Below are 25,059 nucleotides of genomic sequence, written 5' to 3' on the forward strand. Positions count from 1 at the left end.
TGAGACAGAAAGATGGGAGAATTTATCAGGGATTAGTTACAGACCAAGAGGTAGAGCGGTAAATGAATCACCACCACGGGGCAGCAGGGGAGGAGGGCAGGGAAAGGTATTCCTCATGTTTTTAGAATTAATCAAGAGGAAGTGGTTAAATTAAATTTTCAGTACAAAAATGGAAATGGGAAACATTACACTTGGATTACACTGACACCACTGCCCCTGCGACCTGAAACTGAAACTGATCCAGTTATTATACATTGTAATCGGCCACATGGACGAAGAGAAGACAGTAGGATCATAAAAAGGCTAGGCAACCTAGCCTTCAGCAGCAAGTGTCATGGCGGTGGGAGACTTTCATCTTTTTATACTATCTTAAGTAGATACACTGATACATTTAATCCATACTACCGCATGCCATTCATCTGCCACTTCTTCCTTTACCCTTAAGTACCAGTACAGATAAGAGCAGACACCACTAGGGCCATTCCTGCAATAGAGGTTGGCGTGCACGCACACACAACACACACACACACACACACACACACACACACACACACACACACAACCACCGACAAACAGAAAGAAGAGGAAAATCCTGATCGACTGATGAACTGCTTTGCCAGTAGTAAAAGAGTGCACTGTATGAGTGAAATGTGCGTTTGTGTGAGATGTACATGTTATTTTTCATTCCCTCTCTTGGCACGTTTGGCTTTTGATGGTTGGATAATCTTGTGTTCTGAAGGCTCAATGAGTCCCTCAGGTGATCGGTAAAGTAAATCTACAGCAAATTTAATCGTTCACATTGTCCTAAAATAAACAAACCCATCTGTAATACCAAGCTTTCTCGTATTAAATTTGTCATATTCTACACGTGGAAGAATTGTAAAAGAATAAAAGGTAACCACTGCAGTTGTTACATGCCTATTATTAGGTCAAGTTATCTAAGTTAGTCATAGTCTACCTGGTGCAGAACCCTACATGCATGTTGGGTCCGACAAATCACTGTATGCCAAAAAGAAAAAGTTGTTTCACTGATCCTGTGTCTGGACGTCATCTTTTAACACAAGGTTTTTGAGTAGAGCCATATCCGGTAAGGCAGGTTCCAGCACAGCACAGTATATGTGCTCCAGGACAAGACTATCTCATATATATAAGTCCGGCTGATAGAGTAGTTATTCTGCTCAAATAACACACTGAGGCACAACTCCTTTAAGAAGTCCCATTCTCCATGATAAAAATAATAGCAGCTTGATTTATGGTTGTTTCACAATATCCAATCTAAATACCACAAGGAAAGCAGAGAATCAGAAAGTCAATTTTGACCTTAGAAACATTAGCTGTGACAAAAAGGTCTTAACTCACGGTTTACTTACTAATTGTTTTCTGGAGCTTTTACGCATATCTGACAGCCTTCACCTTCTTCAAACTCCATCTGCTGAGGAAGACAGTAAGCTGTGGTGAGAAGCTCCAGAGAAAGCTAGTGAAACTGGACCTTAAGTGATTTTTTTGATCAAAACACCTCATAGATTTCAATGTAACCCACTGAATAATTTTTAACACCTACTACTATCTTTCTTAATTTCAATTGAAATTTTTTTACAAAGCTGCAGATGCGCTGGCCTGGTGTGTGTTTATCTGTGGGAGAGACAGTCAAAGTTTCATAGGAGAGGCAGGGAGGCTGGGCTGAGGACGAGGACGAGCCAGCTAAGATCTATGTGCTGTCAGTAACACTAATCAGTCTTTGCCCGGGAGCATTCATCTCTGGAGCAGCACCAAGAACTGGGAAATGACCAGCAGCCGGCTAGCCAACTAACCAAAGGCTGCCATGGCTACAGCACTGCTTCAACTGCCCAGTGATAACAATGGGGAGGGCAGATTCTTTTAAAGGAATGACATGTCATACTGAGTAGCAACAGCTTCCAACTTCTGGTGCTATCTTAGCTATGCTTTTATCAATTTCAAAAAACTACATGTTGGCTTGAAAATGGTTATTGCCTTTTAGTTGTCGCCAAGCTGCCTGGTGAAATAATTGTTAAAAAAAAAACAAAAGAGAAATATGAGCAGACAGGGAACACTAAGACTGTGTCTGGGTGTACCATACATTTTCAACAACAACATGATGAATGGAGAGTGAGACAAAATTGTGAGAATACCAAGATGGAACACCATGTAAGCAGTATAAAATGTGCACTGCCTGACTTCAAGGGTAAAAATTCAAGAAAATGCCGCAATCCTTCCCTCAGCAATGCCAAGCTAATAGCATCTGAACCCTTTTTATTGTTGCTCTGCTGTTGTCCCATTTCCAAAACCTCTGCCTCTCCCTGCCAGCCTTATGTTCCCTCTCAATCCTCTGCAGTTTGCATCTGACTTTGTCAAAGTTGTCTGCATCACATTTGAAAGAATATGTCATTGGAATAAAAAGGCATGAGGGAGGAGGAATGGGGGCCAAAGTAATCAAGGGAGCTGAAAAGCGTGAAAGTACCATTACTCATAATGCCATATAGACATAGGAAAGATAAATGACTGCAATCCAGTGGCAGCCCCCTAATACTGGATCCAGTTAGGGAGGAAGGAAGAGAAAAACCTTCCCCTTGCTTACCACCTTACCATTGTTTCAAACAATTGTCAAACATTGGGAGCTCATATGAATATACATGTCTTAAAAGCAGTGTGAAACAAAAGGACTGCAAGATAACAACAGATAACAGCAATCTGTAACTCTATAAACCAAGGTCAGGTTTACTTCCCGTTATACACTCATCAGTGCATCTGACAGTGACGTTTTCAGGCTGTGCCGTTTGCCGCACATGTTCACAGGGATGCGATTGTAAAGATGAGGCTAGCGACCCCAATACATGTAAGGCAAAGCCAACAGAAAGGGAACAAAACTCAAATTTCAGTAAGAAAAAAAAGTGAAGCTGAACCTGCAGCAGACAAGACACTTCCTCCCTCTTTAACAACTGCGGTGGCTTTAGAGGTGTCATTGCCTCAGGCTACATGTGTATCTAAGGCTAGGCAGCACATCAGGATAGGCAAGTTGCTGGGAGAAGTTGTCCGACTGACGGAGAAGAGGGCAGGCATAACAATACACTTCACTGTCTGAAGGCCTCCTCTTCCCGCAGAGAGTTGCATATTCTTGGAATATGATACCAGAGTGTGAAAAACAGCTCTGTCAAAATATGTCTGGTCTATCTGTTCATTACACTGCTTAAACAACACTGTAGATATAATACATTGTGAGTTATACACAGCTTCATTTCAGCCTCTTCCAAAGCAGCCGAAAGGGCCCTGAACCCACAGGACCATGAAGTTGGTCCAAACAGCTTGCACACGACAATGCTGTCTGTTTAACTGACATCGTAAACATCCCGAGTGGCTGGTAAGATTTAAAAAATCTACATGATCCACTAAAACTTACTTTTTTTCTTTCTTTTTTTTGTAAGTTTATTAACGTTTGCAGCATAGAAGTAGATTCACTAATAATAACCAGTGCTCCAAAATGGACTCTAGACATGAACTCTCTGTGTCATAGCTTGATTAAATTCGGCTATCAACAGCAGCTCCTCTTGACATGGGTACATAATACATTCACACACCTCCCAGTGTTATTTAACTCTCGTGGCATTTTTCAAGATTCAAGTTGTTTAGCTGCTCAGAATGCTTTGGGAGCTAGGGAGAGACGTAACAATTGCCAACAGCGAGAAACGAAAAAGAGAGAGACGAAAAAGGAAAAAGAAAATAGAGACAAAGAACGGAAGGAACAGAAATATGGGGAAATAAGGAGAGTTAATTAGGCAGCCTCTACTTGGAGGAACTATGAGATTCACATAATAAGAATTGAGAGGCTGAATAACACTCAGCTGAACTAATGTCATATACTGAAAACAGCCTGCAGTAACAATGCGAAACATTTATGCAGTGTTACATCATGTTCCCCTCTGGGCTCAACACAAAGGTTTCCACCGTGCTACACAAACGCCTGATTAGGGGTTCCAAATTAAGCTCTAGCCATTAAATTCTTGTGGCGGCTTCAAAGCTCCACGATGTCTACCTGAAAAGTTCTGTATTGTATAAAAATGCGTTAGTGGCTTAAAGGTAGGCTTAAGAAAGTTGCAAGCCTTGTGATTGGAACAACTGTGACAACAAAATACGATAGGGATGAATTCTAAAACTAAATGAAATCATTTTATCTAGCTTTCCTGCCACACTGACAAAGGTTTTTTTGTTCCCTGTTCATAGAAACACTAGGAAATCATTTCCATTTCTGTCCTCCCCTTCATTCTCTCTGATGATCGGTCCCTTATCATCATATGTTTTTAGTGTTAAAATACTGGATACTATAATACAGAATACTTTAACGCTTAAAACACACTTAGAAGTTGTCTAAATTCTCCGATCAGCCCACTTATTTTAAATATGCGTGTGAATACATACATGCACAAAACTTAAATCATATCTGCTCACTGTGTTTGTTAGCTCTGCTATGACAAAAGGGAAAACAATGCTTACAATGTTAATGAGTTACGCCCAATAGGCAAGTGCGACAGCACTCATGGAAAATGAGAAATTGTGGGACATTTGCAAGCTGATAGACACACAAACACAACACACAAATACACACATCTCCACACAACGCTGACCTATTATATTTCTTGTAAAATGTCTTACTCTATTTCACTCTCATGCGCACACAGACACACACACACACACACAAAAACACACGCTCACAAACATACACACAACCTCCAGTGGTTATCCATCTTCGCATAAAACTTTTAGTGAAAGCAGCATTTTCAAACTCCACCTGTCAGGCAGAAAGAGTCTTGCTTTCCCACCATGATGTGTTTTCAGAGGTGAGGACATCATGTTTTCCTAGAAGAAAAAAAACTGACCTGACACATAGCCAACTGACCTGGATGCACCTAGAGCTGGCCTCCAGCCAGCCAATTACATTACAGCCAGATGAAGCACGTTGATTCATAGGCAGCAAGACTTTGCCTTTCACCACAAAGACAAGAGACAGACACTTAAAGGTCAAATTACATATTTCATTTCTTTGGTCTTCTATGGGATTGTTTCGAGTCCTTTTAAATACTATTCCCGTAATGAGAATTTCTACTGGATTAATGGTTAACAAGCTGTTAATGATACTAAGCTGATGAAAGCCTTTGCTGGAGTTAAAGCTGTGTGGGTCAATTGGTGGCCATTTACTGGCAGAAAACCATTAAAACTTATACATCCAGCAGGTGTGAATCATTTCTGGCATTCATTTGGGGTTTTATTTCTGTCCACACTATGAATGAATGTCCAATTTTCACTCTGCTTTTAGCTCTGTTTTTCGTCTCCTGAGCAAAACATCTGGTTCTTTAGCTTGCACGATGCTCCTCTATGTTCACCAGCTACTAAGTAACACCGGCCTACGGTAACACCGTAGTTTCAGACAGTCACAGTTATGACATTACACTAAAGTAAAGCTGGAGGGCCCATATATTTTTTATCCCACCCGTCTTTTTCCCCTCTGAGCCAACACCCCATACTCTCCCTATCACCTACTTTCCTCCAGACTCCACACTTTTCGATCATACGTACTCTCCCTTCCTTTCCCACTTCCTCCCTCGGCAAACACATTCTTAGCACAACTGTGCCTGGAGACAGTGCTGTGTTTGAAGGAATAATCAATCCAGGTACAGTTACTATAGTACACTGTAAGTCTGTAATGATTGATGTTTTGGAATTTTTGTTACCCACGTTACTTTCACCTGGCTTGTGTACTTCAATTTTACTATGTAATTTACCACATTTCCCAGACTCTCAACACCCCTCATGGATCATTTTGTATGCTGATAATGATGGAGGAGAAAGTGACTATTGCATCCTTTACTAAATATGTAACATGCTGCATTAAATTCTGGTCTATTGAGGTCACTAGTAAAAATCGCAAACTTATGCTCTTCTGAAATTCAATTATCCTTCTATGATAAATGAATTTGGTATAAGAGAATAATACTGAATTCATATTTCTGTTAATGTTTGAATTTATCAAAACTTATTGTTAATTCAAATGGCGTTATTCATAAAAAAAAAAAAAAGACAAAACTGGACACCATTTGCTAGATACTTTGTTGGCAGTCTTCAATAATGGTTGTGTTTGGATTTACAGCCTCTGGAAATGGTCCTGCAGTAATTTTGGCTAACACCTCCTCTCACATTTCTCCACTCTACAGTCTCCTTTTTGCTTTCTTTCTATCTCATTAAACCTACAAAAAAACTTCCAAGGTTTCCATCTGGCTGCGTGTCCTCCAGTAAAAGGTTTTTATAAGACTCTGACTTAAAATATGAGATGTCCTGAAGGTGTGAGGTGGCAGTTACATAGTACAAGGCTGTAAAAAGGGTTTAAGCTGGGAAACTATATCTCTATTCACAATTAGGCTTAAAGGTCCCTCCTCAAAGAATTTTATACTGACTGAAAAATGGAAATGGACATGCATCAAAAGACCTGGACATGACCTTGTTGTCCTCAGTGGTAGTTACAGCTTCGGACACAGCGCAGTATGGGGACCAGTCAATAATCCAATAAGCAGAGGGACAGACGAGACGAAGTCAGTGAGCTGGTCACACAGAGGCAGTGTTCATCACCAGAGAGTGCTTTATCCAGAGGAGTTACAGTGCTGAGGGGAACAGAAGTCTTTTGAAGTCATTGTATTTCTCTTTGGCATGGCAGACTCTCAGCTCACACTGTGGCATAAGCCAGCCCTCAGCTTGTCGCTGCTGGTCACTGAATCTCTCTCCAAATCTTTCCTTTCAAATTCTATTTACTTCCCCTGTGCTCTGACAAACGCCAAGAGGGAATTGGGCTTAGGGTAGAGAGCAAAGAGGTTGGTGAGAGCATACTAAGCTTATAAGTGGTCAATGAACAGGAAACTCTGTTGTCCCAGATATACCTCTTGCTACTCTGAGCACTGATCAAGGCACTCATAAGAGACCCAAGAGACTGGCATTACACTTACACAACTCTACTTTGGGTAATATTTATTCCAATAATTTCCCAAATTTTCAAACATCCAGATTTCAGCAGTACATTGGAAAAGTGCGAAGTCTGAACATGTGACCAGTGTGTAACATGGAAAGCACAACTTGAATAAAAATTGGCTCACACATTCATTGATATGTAATAGCTTTTGTCGATTAATTCTTTTTTAAATCGAAACAATGATTTGAAAGAATGCAATTTTCAAACTAACTACATCAAATATTGTCAGCATTGCCTTAACGTGCTGTAGCAGGTGAAAGTTTAAGCCTGTGTTCATTGATTTTAGTAGCTATGGTAACTGTTGTCCATAAATGTATGGAGCTTTAGCCAATTAAAGTTTGTGAGTTGACAAAACAACAAAAAACAAATCCTAGCTGTTATCCACTCACTCCATGCCAATGTTTGTACATTGTCCCGTGGCCAGGCAGTGGGCTGTGTCTTTGCCGTTCATAACAGGCCAACAGAGAGGCGCGTCTTTCTCTACGTAGACATTCTAGGTGATCGCCTCATGACAGTTTCAGACAGGTAGCTAGTGAATGTAAAAGATGGACAACTGACTCTCCCCCTTAACACATTATATAGTTTTAATATTATCACCATAAAAGCTCTGAACCGCTGTGGAGCAGCTCGTTCTATCGGCCTGTGAAGCTAACGTTAGCTTTAGCAGCTGACAAACTCATGATTAGAGTTTGTCAGATACGTAAAAATAGTTTGTCATTGCTCCATACCTGGCCAACTATGTAGCCATTAAAAAATGTACTCTAACACAAGTATTGAATGTCATGATTATATGAAAGCTAGTTATATTACTTAATAATGTTAATTAAACCACTAATGTGATAAAGAAAGCAATTCAGGGACTAGCCAAAATAACACCACCCACTCCGTTACATTACATCTCTCCTTGTCTGTTTTCAAAGGTACATGTCAGGATTATATTTGAATATTATTCAATAATGTTAATTATACCGCTAATGTAAGAACTTAATCGATGTGGGCTAAATTGATAAATTTTTCTGTAGAAAACTAGGCAAGTTAAGTTGACATTTCTTACCCTCAGATGACCTCAAGACCAACAACTGCATTATTTTATTTATTTTATTTATTTTCAAACAATTTGTCAAACAGTTGTGGCTTTTCACCTTCACACTATTTCCTTGTACATGAAACCTTTTGTTGAAGTCTCTAAGGCTACTTAGCCAAACACAATATTCACATAATGTACCAAACCACTTTCTACCAAGTTTATATACAGTATATAGCCAATTAAAACTGTAGTAAGGCAAGGTAGTTATGCCTGCACAATATGACAAAGAGCAGAAGAAACATAGTTGACACTGTCTCCACCCACTACATATTCTTGTCTCTTTAGTTGGCAACAACTGCATGTGAGCTGAAAAGGGAAAAAATGACGTGACTCAAAACAAAATCATTTAACTGGCTTCATGCTGCTGCTACCTGTGCAACTTTTTAGTATTATGCTTGGCCTGCTGCTTCATTCTGCACTCCTGACACAACAGCCCAGTGGTTGTGCAGTAGTCATTAGGCCTTTGTGCTGGTAGAGACTACACAGCATCACTGCGTGGCAACTGCTTCACTGCCACTTAATAAAGGCATCAGGGCCTGAATGCAAAATAGCTACAAACAGAGCTGGAGTTTTTCTTCAACCAAATTTTTTTGTGTGGTGCTGTGGACACTGAATCTGTATGTTCTTGTAGTCTGCTGAAGCAGAAAAACTGAGCTGATGACTAACAAGGTGTTATGAGGGGTGGTCAGCCTCTTTTATAGTTACAAGTATGGTTTGAAATTTGTATAGCATGACTATGTGCATGGTGCGGAGATATGAAGTCAATTCAGGTTCATCTTTTAAATTTTAAATAAGATGACTGCCACATTCGGGAACTGCATCTCAAATAAGTGCCGAAGTCTAGCCATTCAACACCTGCTCATTTATTCCAATACTGTGCCTGTGAATCAAGCTTTTAAGTCTAAAATCTATGTTTGTTTTAGTCTCATAGCACAGAGGTCTCTGAAATTCATCTCTTGCTGGCTTCAATTTATGCTAACTGAGATGCTATGTAAGGGTGGAAGCCAGATAAGATAATCTGAATTAATGTTTGACTTCACTGAGCTAAGACATTCAGGGGCTAAACACTACTCGTTTCATTACATTACAATCACATCACTCCCTGCCCACCGTGGCAGGTAAACAGGTGTCTGTTTGTATGAAAAAAAAACCCTATAGTAAAAGAAAAGCAGTTTGAATGATTAAAAAATGATTGCTATGTCATGAAAGCTAAAAATGCAGCAGAGTGACTCCAGGCAAAATACCACACAAGAAACTCCTCTGAAATGAAGCCTTCAGCCATTGTGGATGTAAATGAATCCAACAGTGTGACGAAACCATCTGATACATGTGAGAAAGGGCAGAGAAAACATGAGGCAGAGGGGGAAGGGAGCAACTGACCAGCCAAGGTCGGAGAACAGGAGGAAACTGCTTAATAGGCGAATCATTAAGGTGGTAAAATGTGTGAGTGCCAAATAGGGAAAGAGAGATGCATTAACACAACTAAAATAGGAAGACAAACAGTAGGGAGAGGGAGAGAAAGCTAGAGTTTGAAAAGATGACAAGTAATTTTCATTTTTCCACATAAAATTCTCCTCGTCCTACTCTGTACCCCCTACCCCAGCCCCCACCTCCAGCTGAGGTTTACAGCAGGTGATTTGTCCTTGCTACCCTTGGAGTCAGCCAGAGGGACAGAATTCAATTTTTTAATTTTTTTTTTTTCCCACCCAGGCCGGGCAGCAGGCAGAACAGAAAGAGAAACAAATGTAGAGGTGAGGTTTGTGCGTCAAGTTGACCTAAGGGGTTTAAGATGCTGACAATGTAATCGCAGCAACCCTTATCTGAAAAGGGACCCTGGTTGCATATCATCCTCCTCCTCTCCCCTCATTTTCTGTCTGCTTTCTACTGTTTTCCATCTACTAAAAGGAAAAGAAAGCCCAAAAAATGCTTGTGTGTGTAGCCCATTATCTCTAAAAATTATGCTCATTTTGCACGGATCTTCAGATTTTGCACAGCACAATTTGTGTGCCGTTAATGCAACAAAGTATAAAGTCAGAGCGTGGTGGGTAGGTGTGTCATGCATCAGACTTTGGTGCAGGAGACTGGAGTTTATGTCCTATCACAGTCTTGCAGGAAATTCGTGCTTTCCTTTGTTTTTGTTTTAGTTGCCTCATAGAAAGTAGCAAGAGACAACAACTGCTAAAATATGGAGATTACAGCGCACACTTTTGGACAGCCTAAAGTTTCCATTACAACGCTGAAAAGAAGGGGGTTCATGGTTGCCATTAGCAGATATCCAATAACAGTGTTCTCCCTTAAAATGGGTTGGTGTGTGGGCATTTGTGTTTAGACATGGGGCTCACTGGGCTACAAATGACACACATGCAACAAGACCAACCTGCAAAACAATCTTCTACCTGTCTCTTTTGTCAATCCAATAAAAGTTGCAAGCTAATATACAGATTTATAAAGTGTAAAGCCACACCACATCCTGCCATACGCACCCACACCGTCCACACTGCCATTCAAACTTATACAGCGCACAAAGTAAGAAATAACCCTAAGCAATTAGCTGGGGTGCATTGAATAAATAACTTAAAGAGAAATTACCAGAGTGAAAACATATTTTCTGCAAGTAAAAATGACACGGGAACAATGCGGGTTTTGAAATATGTTTTGGTAAATGGCATGAGAGAGAAGAGTGGAATAGAGAAATAGTCAGACTTGCAGAACTAGTGAAACCAACAATGAGAAATAGCACTAAGGAAAACATATTGGACTGTGGTTCTCTAAACTAAAAACTTGTAAATAACAGTTGTTTAGGTGTCTTAAGCCAGTCACACAGAGAACAGTCTGTCCATGAACCAAAGATTTTATAATTGAGGGTAAAATAAGATGTTTATTCTTCAGTGCCTTGGCAACAGAACAAGAAATAAAACATTTTGTTGTCTGTTTGATAGATTACCATCTGCCCACTATTTCCACAGCATGATTCTTCAATCAGACACAACCATAGATCTTTTCAGATAAATTTCCCTCTCAAATACTGTAAGGGGTAGAGGGGAGGGACAGAGAAAACAAATCTAAAATCTAATTTAACTCACAAACAGTAGAATTTGTTCATCAGATTACAATCAAATTGAATTTCCTACTCCCCGTCTCCCAAGTTGCCTTTCCTCTACATCCACATGTACACAAACCTCCCTCACTTTCTGTTTGCTTTGTTATTACAAGACATCAGTTGGGGCAGTCCGTCGCTTCCATCAACCCAAACCAAGCACACTGATGCTTTTCTGTTTCTTCTGACATTTTCATTTTCAGATGGATGGGTTCACATGCTTTTGCAGCTAGAGCATTCATGAATACAATAGACACTAATCATCTGCAAGTAATTTCCCCAGGTAACTAAACTCATAGATTTCCCCTGAGGTGACTGTGTAAAAATGCTCCTACTTCTTGTGGTTGCTGTTTTACATACTTCCTGTCTTTCTCATGTTTACATCATCCTCTCCTTGTTGCCCCCTGACAAACTCCAAAAACAGTAGCAGTATTTTTGGAGTAGGTTTTATACTGTAGTCAGGGCTCAGGTTTCCGGCATACGGGTGTGCATCAATCATTCACACAAGTTAATTTTAATGGTGTAATGTAGGCACACACTTAAAGTTTCTCACCACTATCTTTTCATTTCTTTTCAGATTTACAAAACAACAACAGCAGGAGGAGTTGGTGCACTTCTTTTGGCGTGATAATAGGTCACTGAGGTCATAAGCTTTATAAGATTGCTGCAAGGTTGTGACCTAATGATATATGCCTTGTGTTTGAGTGTGTGTCTATGTGTGTTTAATTGTGTGTGTGCGTACCTTGCAAAACAGAAGCGGTATGCCAAAGGGCGAGCCGAGAATACTAACACCTTCATATTAGGCACATATTGGGACGTAAAACCTCAATGGAAGCCGATAGTTAAACACTTCTTTGCCTTTGGATTGGGAAAAGAGTTGAGTCATGACCCCGCATTACTACCGACTGCAGAGCTTCTATCAGTTATATTACCTGTGTTGTTAAATTAGCTAGAGAATTGCAGACGGCTGCATGCTTTATTTTTAGTTTTTTCCCAGAGGAAACTCTATTCTATTCCTTTCTCACTCATATACTGTAGTACTACTCTTGTTTTATATCGCTCTTTCCTATTTCTGTCTCGCTTTTCTACTTTAACAACGATGTCATTAGGGGATAAATTAAGAGAAAACTAAAGGGAGAGGAAAAGCAGCTAGAGGACAATCTGTTAACCCAGCAAGGTCAGCAGACAGCCATTAGACTGTTATCAGGAAAAGGTCACAGCCATAATGCTAATTTGTGTGTGTGTATACATTAAAATGTGTATACACACACATTTTACATTCGGGGGATGCAGGATAATTTACACACCTAAACCCAAGTTATTTCTTCTATTGAGTTCTTAGTGTTTCTTCAGTGGCGTCCACATGAAGTGATACAATCCAAGCTGTTCAAAGTCATGAGGAAGGACGATGCTGAGGGATATGACTGTGTGGACACTATAGATGTCTGCTTTTGAATCATACAGTATAGTATAACTGTTCAGGGTGCAGGCAAATCCCATTTGTTTCTCAAATCAGATCCTTAGGAAAGACTGTCCACACTGTTGTATACGAGTGATCAGATCGGATTCTTGTGTCCAGACGTCACCAACCTATCTGCATGTCTTATGCCTCCTTCAGTATGTTTATTGATCAGTCTAAAGTGGTGGAAAGTAACCAAGTACATTTACTCAAGTATTGTACTTAAGTCCACTTTTGAAGTACTTGTACTTTACTTGAGTATTTACATTTTATGCTAATTTATATTTCCACTCCACTACATTTCAGAGGGAAATATTGTACTTTCTACTCCACTACATTTATTTGACAGCTTTAGGTACTAGTTACTTTCAAGAGAATGATTTTACACTATGGATAATGTAACAAGCTTTTAAAATACAACACATTGTTCAGGACGAAACCAGTGGTTTCCAACATTTTGGGATTCTGACATCTTACAAAAAGCAGTGTGTTGTCAGGGTCCCGTTTCAGATGTCTATGAGTTGTTAACAGCTCCACCAAATAGTGATTTTTTTCCCCCTCTAAACTTCTCACATGGCTTCATTTCAATAAATGTTCAGATGATGCAATATCTCACCAAAAATCAAAGATTAGAGAAAAAGTCAAAAAACTGAACACAGATTTGTGTATCAAGACTTTGTTTTTTCCTCCCTTCCTCTCCCACTAATCATCTGACGACCCCTCAGTTTTATCTGGTGTCCCTGTATAGTTCAGACTAGCTCCAACTCCAGCACCTACAACAGTAACATGCTGCTTACACACTGGTGCCTCAGTATTAATCATCTAATGATGTCAGATATAACAATATATCAGTCAGAGGGAACAAACCAGTGCTTTTGCTTTGATACTTCAAATACAATTTGCTGATAATGCTTATGTATTTTTACTTAAGTAGGATTTTTCATGCAGTACTTTTGCTTGTAATGGACCATTTTTATATCACTGTATTGGTACTTTTACTTATGTAAAGGATCTGAATACTTCTTCCACAAATGTCTTTCTATATAGTCTCTTGCTCAGTGTCACACTCATACGGCATCAACATAGGTGGCAACCCCACCATCTGTCCTCTTCACCCTCCTTCCATTTTTGCTGCTTGCTAACGTGCTGGTTAATTATAGAAATGCAGGGTATCAGTGCTGTCTCTTCGTAACATAGGTTGTGTTTATTGTCTTTTGGAAAAGCTGATTCCAATGAACTGATCAAACATTTGGCTTGTAAGCCAGTCAGTCAGTACATACACATTCACATGTTTACACATTCATAAGTGCCTATATTGCAGATAGAGTGCAAAGCAGGCAATTTCCAGGGTAGATGAGTAGCTTCTGTAAAATTGCTTGGGCAGCTGAATTCCAAATTGGTGTTGTGATGCTAGATAGCTCATCTGTAAAGTCCTACAGATGGCCCAAAAACATGAACTGGAATAATCCAGTAAAGCGTGCACTGTATTCTCTTTGAATGTACAGGTTTATTGCATATCCTGTATCTGCATCAGCCCACAAGAACAAATTGCTAGAGATTTTTTTCAATTAAAAATGATTTAGAAAGTCACAACTATTTGGACCCTTACACAATGACAATCAAATTTTATTTAACAGCATTTGAGGTCTCTCGCTTCACAACAGCTTTAATTCTTTGGGATTATTTTTGAATGTTATTCATCAAAATGTGTCTCATGAAAAAAATCATTTTAATTAAACATTTAACTGAAGCAGTAAAAATAGTTCAATGACTGACTTCATCTTTACAAAGAGACAAGTTGCAGTATTTCCTTTTACTGGCTGACACCAGCTCCCCGAATAGGGTAAAGTGTGAGGGACATTTTGGGCCTAAATAAGGATTTCCAGCTCCATTGCTTTCATGCAGTGAAATGAAAGGAGGTAAACTGGTTTACTGACTCTAACTACAATTACAAAATGGATATCTCAATATGTTTAAGTTATATTATCTCTAAGAGTATGTCCAAGAATAAATCTTTGTTTTTTCCTTTAAGAAATGTGTTGAGCAGTTTTAAAGCCGCAATGAAAACACTGGAAAAAGTTAGGATTATTTACCATTGTTCCAGTTTCTGTCATTTGCTCTAATAAACAAATCTTGTGATCAATTGTCTATCCCAACATTTTTGGTAAGCACAAAATATAAATCCTGTTCTTTTTCGGGCAAAACAATAGCACAAGAAACCAGACTGAAACTGCCTGGAAACAGTGTCAGTAATTGACAATGCTATATACTATAAATGACTATACATTTACTCATTCAACCACACTAAAAGGTAAAAAAAAAAAAAAAAAAAAAAAAATATATATATATATATATATATATATATATATTATTTTAATCATAAATAAATAAAGAGAATTTCAAAGTCTTTGAGAGTCTTGTAAGAATACAGGGCACAAAGCAGTGCTTTCTCAAACATTTCTGTGCTGTAGTTGAGGTTATTTAGACCTTGAGTTGCAGGTGCAATGGCAGATGTCTGACGATGGAGCTAATCAGACTTCCTGCTTGGTCTAATGGCTGAATAATTGTCCCAGGCTGAGCTGTGGTCTGATAACGCCCTATCAGCCCAGAGTTGTCTTACAGAGCAGACGGGGAATGGAAAGTAATGCAATAGGGAGAGCGGGCAAATTTTATTAGTGATGATAAAGAATGGATTCATAAGTCTGGATGGAAATAGCAAGACGCAGAGAGCTCACTGCTCTGAAAAAAAAAAAAAAACAGCTCTCATCCTCTGACCTTTCAGACACAGAGTGAGAAAGAAAGAGAATCTGATTGTGTGTGAGGAAATGTTCCTTTGTGTGGTCAATTATTGTCCCACCCTCAGTCAAATATAGTCTATTATATTTCTCTACCATAAAAGCCAAGCAACGGGGTTCTCAGTGAACACAGAAGCAGAGAAAAATATAAAAATAATTTAAGCTAAAAGGAATTTATAACTGCCAAATTAATTTGGTAAATAAAACAGTTCTGTCAATTTCCTCTTCTGTTTTACAATTAATGGTCCTCCTTAAGATATTCAAGACTGGCTCATTCATCTGCAAGCAGCTTAAATTCAGTCAGCAATTAGCTGTATGAAAAGACCCTACTAACCATTTAAATACATCATCTGCTACCTAAACAATTTCAGTTACAGTCAATTTAATTGGTGGCACTTTTTGAGTAATCAGGTACAATAAAGCCACAGAGATAATAATAAAATAATGGTGACGATCTGGCCAAAACTATAACTGCCAAGCTGAAACATTGTTTTTCTATTTCTCTGCATTTAGATGCAAATATATGCAAGTTTAGGTTCACTTTTAGACCACTATGCTACTGAGCACAGGTTTATATACAAACCCAGAGACTCAGTACATTTTACTCTTATCACAACCTGTCAACAAGTTTTAAATATGTTTTTCCTTTATTTTCCATTCCTACAGTTATTAAGTATTTGCAATATAGAAAATATAAATATCCCAAAAATGCTTCAAAATTCTCTGGCAGCTGTCCTGTTCATCACATCTGAGATGGTACAGAATGAAGGTAGGCTGTTTTTATTTTGTTTTTGTGCATTTCATAAAGTTATTTCATAAAGTTAAAGGAAGTTATTTAAGTGCATAAATGGCCTTGCCCCCAGATTTATTCTGCCAACTATGATCAAAACGTATAACAGCAAAGGAGTCACAACAAGAAAAAAGCACCAAGTGAAGCATTTTGAAGCATAGGCACAATTTTGGTTTGTCCCATTTTTAGTAAATATTCCGCAACTATGGAAAGCCTTACCAACTTGAACAAATACACAACAAGAATTTAATGTTTTTAAAATTAAATTGAAACTCTGTCTTAAAAAACAACAAAGATGTAAATGCTGAATGAGTTTTGAATGGATCCATTTGTGGCATACAGTGAAACTGTCCTCCTGTAAAAAAGTGCAAGCAGCTTATTATGACCCATTGTTACATTTTATTGTTAGAAGACCTCTAGGGGCCGTGGTAATTATGACAGGAGGAAGTCAGGTGATAAAGTACTTGGAGCGACAAAATCCGCGTCAGGAGGAGTTTGGGATGGATGGATCAACAAAACGGAAGACTTTCACACAGGAGGCCGCTGTTCGGCTCTCGTTTCAAACTGATAATCAATGGTTTTTCTCTTTATCCATAACCATCCCAATAAGATGATGAAGGTCCTCTAACCTTAAAGAAGTACTTATTTCAACCCGAACCACAATCTTCTACACCTAACCGAATCGTTTTTGTGCCTAAACCTAACCAAACCATGACCCTTCCACGACCTTAACCGCGTGTTTTTTACTGCTACCATGACCTAAATAAACAAACAAAAAATAAAAATAAACCTCTAGCCCTCAATACTTTTTCTTAAGTATAACTGTCATTACTAAACAGGCACACTCAGACACACATCAACCAACATACACACCAATGCCACTCAAAAAGGACAGACTGTGTAGCTGGTATTTCAGTATTCTGAGTAGGACAGTATTCCTCCAAAAATTAAAACCCTCCTTACATCCTGGCAGCACACCACTGGTTCCTTGATTCAATAAGACATTTCAAATCAGCTTAAAAGCATCTTGCTGAAAAGCTTACAGTGCTGTAAACATTTTGGGCACTGTTTATTAGATCAAAGTATCAAGTTGTGTGCTTTATATTTTCTCCAAAAAATCATATTAGCAAAACAGATTGACAGTATCCTTGGTGCATTCACTAAAAACTGAAATCAGTCCACTTGTCTGTTCTTTACAGTATTCACTTTTACACAACTGCTGTGCAGGCTGCATTCCTCACAGCCATGAGCAATGATTTGTGCATTTTATGTGTATTATCGCTCTCCACCAACCTAAACGTCAATTACTCCAATTTATTCAAGCACTCAGCTTCCCGAGCCTGTGTCTTTGTAATTTTTTTGCCATGCATTGAGTGTTTGAGGTTGTTTTTTTGGTGTGCAGTTCTGCCACATGACTGCAGTGAAAATTCATGCACAGTCTTATCACCAGCTCACATGGTTCCCCCACATTGTCCACACTGGGTAAAAAGGAGATATTGGATATGCAGTGTTCCTTCGTCTCTGTCTAAATTTGTTGTAGCTAGTATGAGTCATATTTACCCGAAAAAAACATTCTTTTTAAGTCTAACAATATTTTAGTTCGTCAAAGCCTGTCTTTTCATCTCAGTGACATTTAAAGATCAGATATGACAAAGTAGATATGTGTGTTTTTGTTTTTGATCTACTACATTTAAGCTGCACACTGAGTTGAGGCTCTGTACGATTTCGTCCAGGTTTAATTAGGAAAGATGTCTGTGAAGATTCTCAGTCATCCAGGTCATGGTATTCTGTAAGTGCTATGCGAAGGCTACTGGACTTGCTTGAAGTTCTTGAAGACATTTCGCCGCTCATCCGAAAGGCTTCTTCAGTTCTAACTGCCTAGTGGGGAGTTCCAGGTATTTATCCTTTAATTAGGAACATCTGAGCAGATATATCCTCATTTGTGTTCATCAGTTTATTAAAATTATTAAAGTAACCCAAATTTGAGCAGGATCACACTAAAATTACATGCTGCATCTAATCAAAGTATTTCAAATATGATATTTGTCAACAGATTATTGTGCTCTCTTGCATCTCATCAATGGTTTAAAATGGCTTTAAAGTTTCAAAGCCAATTCAGCAGAGGGCGCTGTTCTCCGTAGTCCCGGTGAGGTTGATCATTTCAAAGGTGCAGATATTCATAGGTCTTGAAACCACTCTGAGTCTGGGCCCCAGAGCCTGTCAGGACCTCTTGCGCCTGACGAAAACAGTTCCCAGGGTCATGGGGGGTGGGGGGGGCTTGGAGGGATCCTCAAAGACGTGCTGGAGGACATGGCTACCTTGCTTAGCATGCTGCCACACCTATTTGGACCCAGATAAATGTCAGCACATGTTTGGATGGATCAAGGGTTCCCGCAGTGTTTTATAGTGATAGCACCTCTCCTCACTTTGAAAAAAAGAGCACTCTAGGGAATGCCAGAAAAAATTATTACATTTTTATATAATGAAATATTTGGCATATTAAAAATTATTAATTTTTAAACTGTCATCTAGTAACTACATTGATAATGAAATTAGAGGCATCAGGATCTGTCTGATTCAGCTCAGCGGGTGATTAACTGATTGGTCACGTGGTACATATGCTTTGCAATTGATAAGAGCATCATGTCACCGTTTTAAGGAAAAAGAAAACTCTTCTAGTTTTTACGAGGAGGAGATAGTAGAACCAGACAGCCCAATCAGTCACAATCAGGTGCTACTGTGTGAGAAAAAAAAAAACTTACCAATAGACTGCCATCAGACACTAGGCTAAACTTAGTTTGTTAATCAGTAGTCAATACAAATTGCTTTGATTAAATGGAAATAAACCATTTTTAATTAAAAGAAACCCCATTTTATGACAGAAAACCAATTTCACCATTTAATACTACACTACCACTTAATGTTCATTTTTCTCATCATACTTATTATTTTTATCATCAGTGGTAGTGGATGTGGAATTATAGTAGTGTTGGTGATGGTAGTAATAGTAATGGCATTATCAAGGATTTAGGGCACTGTTAGGATATTATGCTTAATTTAGACTTTATGCTGCAGAGCAGTTTTTCAGATTCCCTGTTGGGGATAAAAACTAAAGAAAATGTTATTAAACTCCAGCAGCACAGTTTTCAAGACGAATGATGATTTTAGTGCAGTGTCTCTCTACCTGCCTTCGTAGCTCTTCTTTCATGCAATGATGTTTCGTATAATGGCTAATGTTCTAAGACATTATCTTAAAAGCTGCCATATCAAATTTTAGTCTGTGGGTGCCTGAGGGGGGTATCTGTGGCCAATTCTGTGTGTGTCTGTGTTCTTGTACTTCTATCTTTGTGAGGACCAGTTTGAGTTTTAGACCTTGGGAGAGAGGAAGTTTTGGGAAAGTGAGAGTTTGAGTTTGAGTGACATTTTGACCTGTCCTCAAAACTATAAAGGGCTGTTTCAGGTTAGAATCAGGTTTAGGTTAGGTTTAGGGTTGGGGTTGGGGTTAGGCATTTGGATGTGATGGTTGAGGTTAGGATAAGGGGCTAGTTAATACATCATGTCAATGAGTGTCCTCACAAAGATAGAAGTACAAGTTTGTGTGGGATGTAACCTGGTCGCTACGTTTTTATAGAGTCCTGCCCTCACACTGCGCGCTGTTATAGGCTTGGGGAATCACACCCACTGCCCAAAGGTTGCAGCCTGGAAACGTCCGGAACATAGCAAAATAAGAAGACGAATAAAAAGATACAGACAGAGGGCAGGGTCTCTGCAGAAAAATACGCCAACACACACTTCTAGATGGTCATAAGTGATGAATGAGAGGCATTACTTTTATATATACATTGTTTTTTAGGAAAATCCTGCACAGTATACCTTTAAGTTTTCGGATAAAGTCAAGAATTAAAAACTCCTTCATGGATTGAAATGGCTAACAAATTTTTTTGAAAATGGTACGTTAATAATTAATAATAATTAATAAGACTGCAAACTATGTGTAATAATGAAAGTTATTTTTCTGTCTGTTGTACTGAGGAGAAGAAACTGACAAGTGCTGGTCAGATTCATAATTCAGCTTTGAAACATCATGATTTAAATTAAATCTGTGGCAATTTTAGACCATTTTTTAGGCAAAGCCATACAGCTGCTTGTGTTAATACAATATTTAACATTTAAGAACATGAGATAATCATATTATATATTGTTATTAATCGTAGTTAACACACAATCTTAATTAAGGTCAGATATTAAGCTTAAATAAAGGCAAATGTAAACATTATACAAAGGACACATCTTAAATCAAAAGAAACTGACAGTGGCAAGTCTAAGCATTCACACACACAGAGTAAACAACGAGATATGCCACAGGCTGATGTGCACAATTTTCTGCCCCCTGTGCCAACCATTCTTATATGTATGAGCAGGCATATACTGTAAAATCAAACAAAGGCTTACACACTCCATACAGGACTAACCACACTGTTTTCTCACTTAGTAAACATCCTTTGTGTATACGTGCTGATCGTCACTGTACCGCAGCCAAACTCTGTCTTGTCAAACAGCATAGTATCTATACTCAGGGCAACATATAAAAGAATGTGACAGTGTTGTAGATAAAAGACGTTGGATAGAAGGGTTGAGGAAATAATGTGTCATGTTTCTGCAACAGCACTGTGGTGTGTATGTTTGCCTGTGATTATACCTGTATTCCTGAGGGCAGAAAGAAATCATCAGCCATCCTGAGTTCTTTTGAGAAAATTTAGGGTTTGAAGTCACTATCGGCCGGGCATTGGACATTTTCATTATGAAATGGCAGTTCAGAAACTGCAATCTAAAAGCTGGCAGTGTTAAAAAAAAAAAAAAAAAAATCCATCTCAATGCGATTTGAAAAGCTGGATTTGAAAAAAAATCTGTTAATATTACGTGAAGCTCTTTATTTTCAATGAAAAAACAAGTACAGACAACTGTTCATCCACTCTGACATATTTTTGTTTCCTGTTCAGTTTTTACACCCCTCACATACAGTGCCACATATTGAACTGATGTCATTTGAAGTTTTCCTATTCTTCGAAGCAGGGAAATCAGCTTCAATAAAACCAAATTGTTGGCAGTATGCGAGATTTTGTGATGCACTGAATCTTTGATTAAAAATCTTTCCCGTCAGGGACGCAGCTCTGCACAAGGTAAATTCATAAAAAAACTCAGCGATAACAATAACTAAGTCCAGTACCACTCAGTCATAAGCCAGGTAACAGGTGAAATCCGCTGAACAACGTAACGTTTTTTTCCAAAAACACAATGACACTCAATCTTGATTTCTCAAAAAATAGAAGGAAATCTGGAGCGGCCATAGTGTAGGTGCACTGCTGGCCTCCACTTTCAGCATTTTTCACTAGCCTGCACCTGTTTTGGTATTTTGGTGCATCTCCGTGTGGGAGGAGAAGCACAGAATAGACGAAGTGACACTTAAAATGTAGGTGCACCCTGCACTTCTGATGTCAAGACAGACATCTTTCGCATTGTCCCTCACACTCGCTGACCATTAAAGACAATATTATTTCCCATTCCACCGTTTCCATCTGCATTCTACATGCACCGCTTGCCTGCCAAAAGATTCCAAAAGTGCTTCCCTACTTCCTCTGCGCACGGTGCACTTGAGGGCAGTTCAATCCCAGCTCCTTGGTTCACAGATTTTACACCTGAGCTAAATATAACATTTTTTGTCTCACTGCAAACTGTGTCCATTTCAAGTCTCATAAATCCTATACTTTTGCAAAATTTTAGCCTATTTAGTTATACAGTACATTACCTACCTAAAGGTAGACATAGTTATGTTAAAGTACTGTATACATGCATTTGTAGAGCCTTTGAGTACACCGTTCTTTCAGGTCAGTCTGCAACATGGCGCAGTTTTAGTAGTACAGTAATCCTCTGGTAAACAGTACCTGACCACTAGGATTTCTCCCAATCCTCCTGATTACCCTTCCCCTCCATTCCATTGTCCTCAGTTCAAAGTTTCACAATTTTGGTAAAGAAACTTTGGTGAACCTGTGCATATAATGATGTATAAGACTATGTTATTCTATGGATATAGTTGAAAATTTCCATATAGTTAACAATATCACAAGAGGATATAATACTATCCTGATATACGGTACTGTATATGCAGGAATATATCTCAAAGCCTAACCCTGGTGGGTATTACACTAAATATCAGACTGTCATACATGCTGCACTGGATTCATTTTTATTGGACTACTCTGTGTGTTGTTAAAGTCCACTGTGATGTATTAGGGGTTCTGGTAGACTAATGGAGTGTATGGGCAACTCTGAGTAAACATCCTTCAGATGATAAAACTCCTGCATCCAGCAGCGATCTCTTCCTGGATAGGAACACAATCTGTTTCTACTGGGACAATGCACACACACATTTACAAAACACACAAATACACAAGCTCACACACAGGGCCGCACACACACAGCTATTCCTGGAAGCACAGCCAGACAGAGGGGTTGGCTGTGTCTGGCTGGCACTGCCAGCAGCACAGCTGACGCTGCAGGTTGTGTGTGTGTGTGTGTGTGTGTGTGTGTGTGTGTGTGTGTGTGTGTGTGTGTGTGTGTGTGTGTGTGTGTGTGTGTTCTTGTATGCATGTGTTTCTGAGGACCAGTTTGAGTGTCAAGCCACTGAGAGTGAGGGCATTTTTGGAAAATTAGCACTTTTCACTTCTTCAAAAGGTTCTTTGAGGATTACTTGGAATGTTTGGTTTTAGGATTAAGGTTAGAATTAGGTTTGGTTTAAGTAAGGGTTAGGAGCTAGGAAATACAAACAAGTCAAGGAGGGACCTCACAAATATAGCAAAAACGTGTGTATGTGTGTACATGCATGTGGGTGTGCGTACATGTATTTGAGCATTTTTTTTTCCTTGTTATATGGTACTTTCAGTGACTCCATGGCCAGGGGATGCATTGGCCTAGATAGTGAAGGTGTGTGCAGTCTAAGATGCATAGCTCAGTGAAAAGTAAAAATGGAGCATTGGTTTCTGGGGGAAAATAATTTAAATTTTAATGAATACAAAAACTTTACACTCTAATAAGCAATACAGCCCATCTCTTCAATACTCAACCCAGTCACAGATTTAAGATGGATTCACAGAGGAAGGTTAAAAAGCAAGTTAAAAAGGGAATTTTAAAGATAATGTAAATATTGCATACCTTTTCCCAGTTTAGTTTGAAATATAAAAAGCATGATGACTTTATTTAAGTTTATCTTAATGTATTTGTTCCACTCATTGGTTTAATTGGTTCCCTGATAATGCCATTACTATTACTACCATTGAAAGATTATGCATAATAAGAACTAAAATTACTTCTGTATTGCTACAAATCTAATGTGCTGAAGAATAGAGGATAAAACAATGCAACATGTGTCACAGTCCTAGCCTTTTTGCTCAGTGATGTGTTCAGTCATTAAAATAGGTCTGGTGTTGAGTCTACTGAAGGCTCTTCCATCGTTGTTACAGCAATAACCATTTAGAGGGACTAAAAATTGGCTACTTCAATGAAAACTAGCACCAAGCATGGATGAGACATATCCAACAGTACAGGCTGTAGTAAGTTGACTTAGAAAAATAACTCCTAACTCTGTATATTTCTTCAATACTTGTGAAAAAGGTTGACTGCTTCTTTCAACCACTATGGCAGCTTCTGTTCTGACTGAAAAAGAGTTTAGCAGGAGGGCTATGTCTCTTGCTTAACTGATAAATAAATTATGTAAAGTGAAATGCTAGTCAGTCTGATCATCAGGATAACACTGTCAAACAACATGCAATCTGCATCTGTCTATGTGCTACAACGTGTATTCCTGACCTTGAAATGCACTTTACCTACATGGTGCAAAGGTGGGAGGAGAGGCACACCAAGATGGGTGCACATGCACAGGTACCACAGCTAATCGGAGGCATTGCTGTGTATGAGGTTGATAATACGGTCTATGCTGTTTCAAAATAATCCAACATGACCATTGTTTTAATGTCTCACTGTGGCACAAAGGTATGAGACCACTAATGTGATGGTTGACAGTATTATCACTACAGATAAAGACGAAAGAAGATAAAGAAATAGAGGAGGTAGAGACAGGAGAGGAGAAGAGGTGCTGTAAGGTAATGTGGACAGATTGTCAGATAGTCCTCCAGGGTATCCAGGGACACTCCTTTCTTAAGTCTATAATACCACTCAACGCCAGCCAAGGTTCTCTGACATTAATGGGTATCCGAGCCACGTGACTACAGATAGCAGCCTCAAGAGCAAGATGCTGTTCTGGCTGCAATAACTTTATAGAGTCTTTTCAGTTGCATAGATGGAAAGACGTCATCCTAAACAAGAAATACAACAGTAGTTACTGGAAGACGTCCTTTCTTGAACAGCACAAGTTAAGGTGCAACAGCATTTTTTGAAGACCACTCTAAGTCACAGCTATTGAGTTTTACAGTGAAAGGGTAAATGTGGCATCCTGAGTATGACAATTTCAAAATGATTATACCAGTCCCTTTTAATTACAATGACACTCATGCCTTATAACAGAAAAGAAGTTCAAAGCAATTGAATATCTTCCGCATTGTGAATAGTTACATGTCAATCATGCGTTATGGCTCCAACCTACTTACAAAGGAAGAAATGTGGACAGATTGGCAGAAGGAGGTAAAGAAGAAAAGTGTTGGAGAGGAAGGAATTGCAAAATGTTGCATTAACATGTGATGCATGTATAGGAGAGAGCATTTCATTTCGAATCAAGTACAAATGTGAGGAGT

At 38.9% G+C, this 25,059-nt stretch overlaps 1 protein-coding gene across 4 annotated transcripts in view; it reads right to left on the bottom strand.

Moving 5' to 3' along the window:
- The window catches only part of LOC120798793 (calsyntenin-2-like), a 148,673-nt gene that overhangs the window by 90,920 nt on the left and 32,694 nt on the right, over positions 1-25,059 (bottom strand). Inside the window, exon 4 of one of the 4 annotated variants that reach the window (XM_040143441.1) lies at positions 1,371-1,432. The exons of the other annotated variants lie outside the window; for them this stretch is intronic. Coding sequence (XP_039999375.1) covers position 1,371 — 1 coding nt within the window. The 5' untranslated portion in view covers positions 1,372-1,432. The remainder of the gene's footprint in view (positions 1-1,370; positions 1,433-25,059) is intronic. 4 annotated transcript variants of the gene reach the window in all.

This window comes from Xiphias gladius, chromosome 14, assembly GCF_016859285.1.
Source record: "Xiphias gladius isolate SHS-SW01 ecotype Sanya breed wild chromosome 14, ASM1685928v1, whole genome shotgun sequence".
NCBI classification, from domain to species: Eukaryota; Metazoa; Chordata; class Actinopteri; order Istiophoriformes; family Xiphiidae; genus Xiphias; species Xiphias gladius.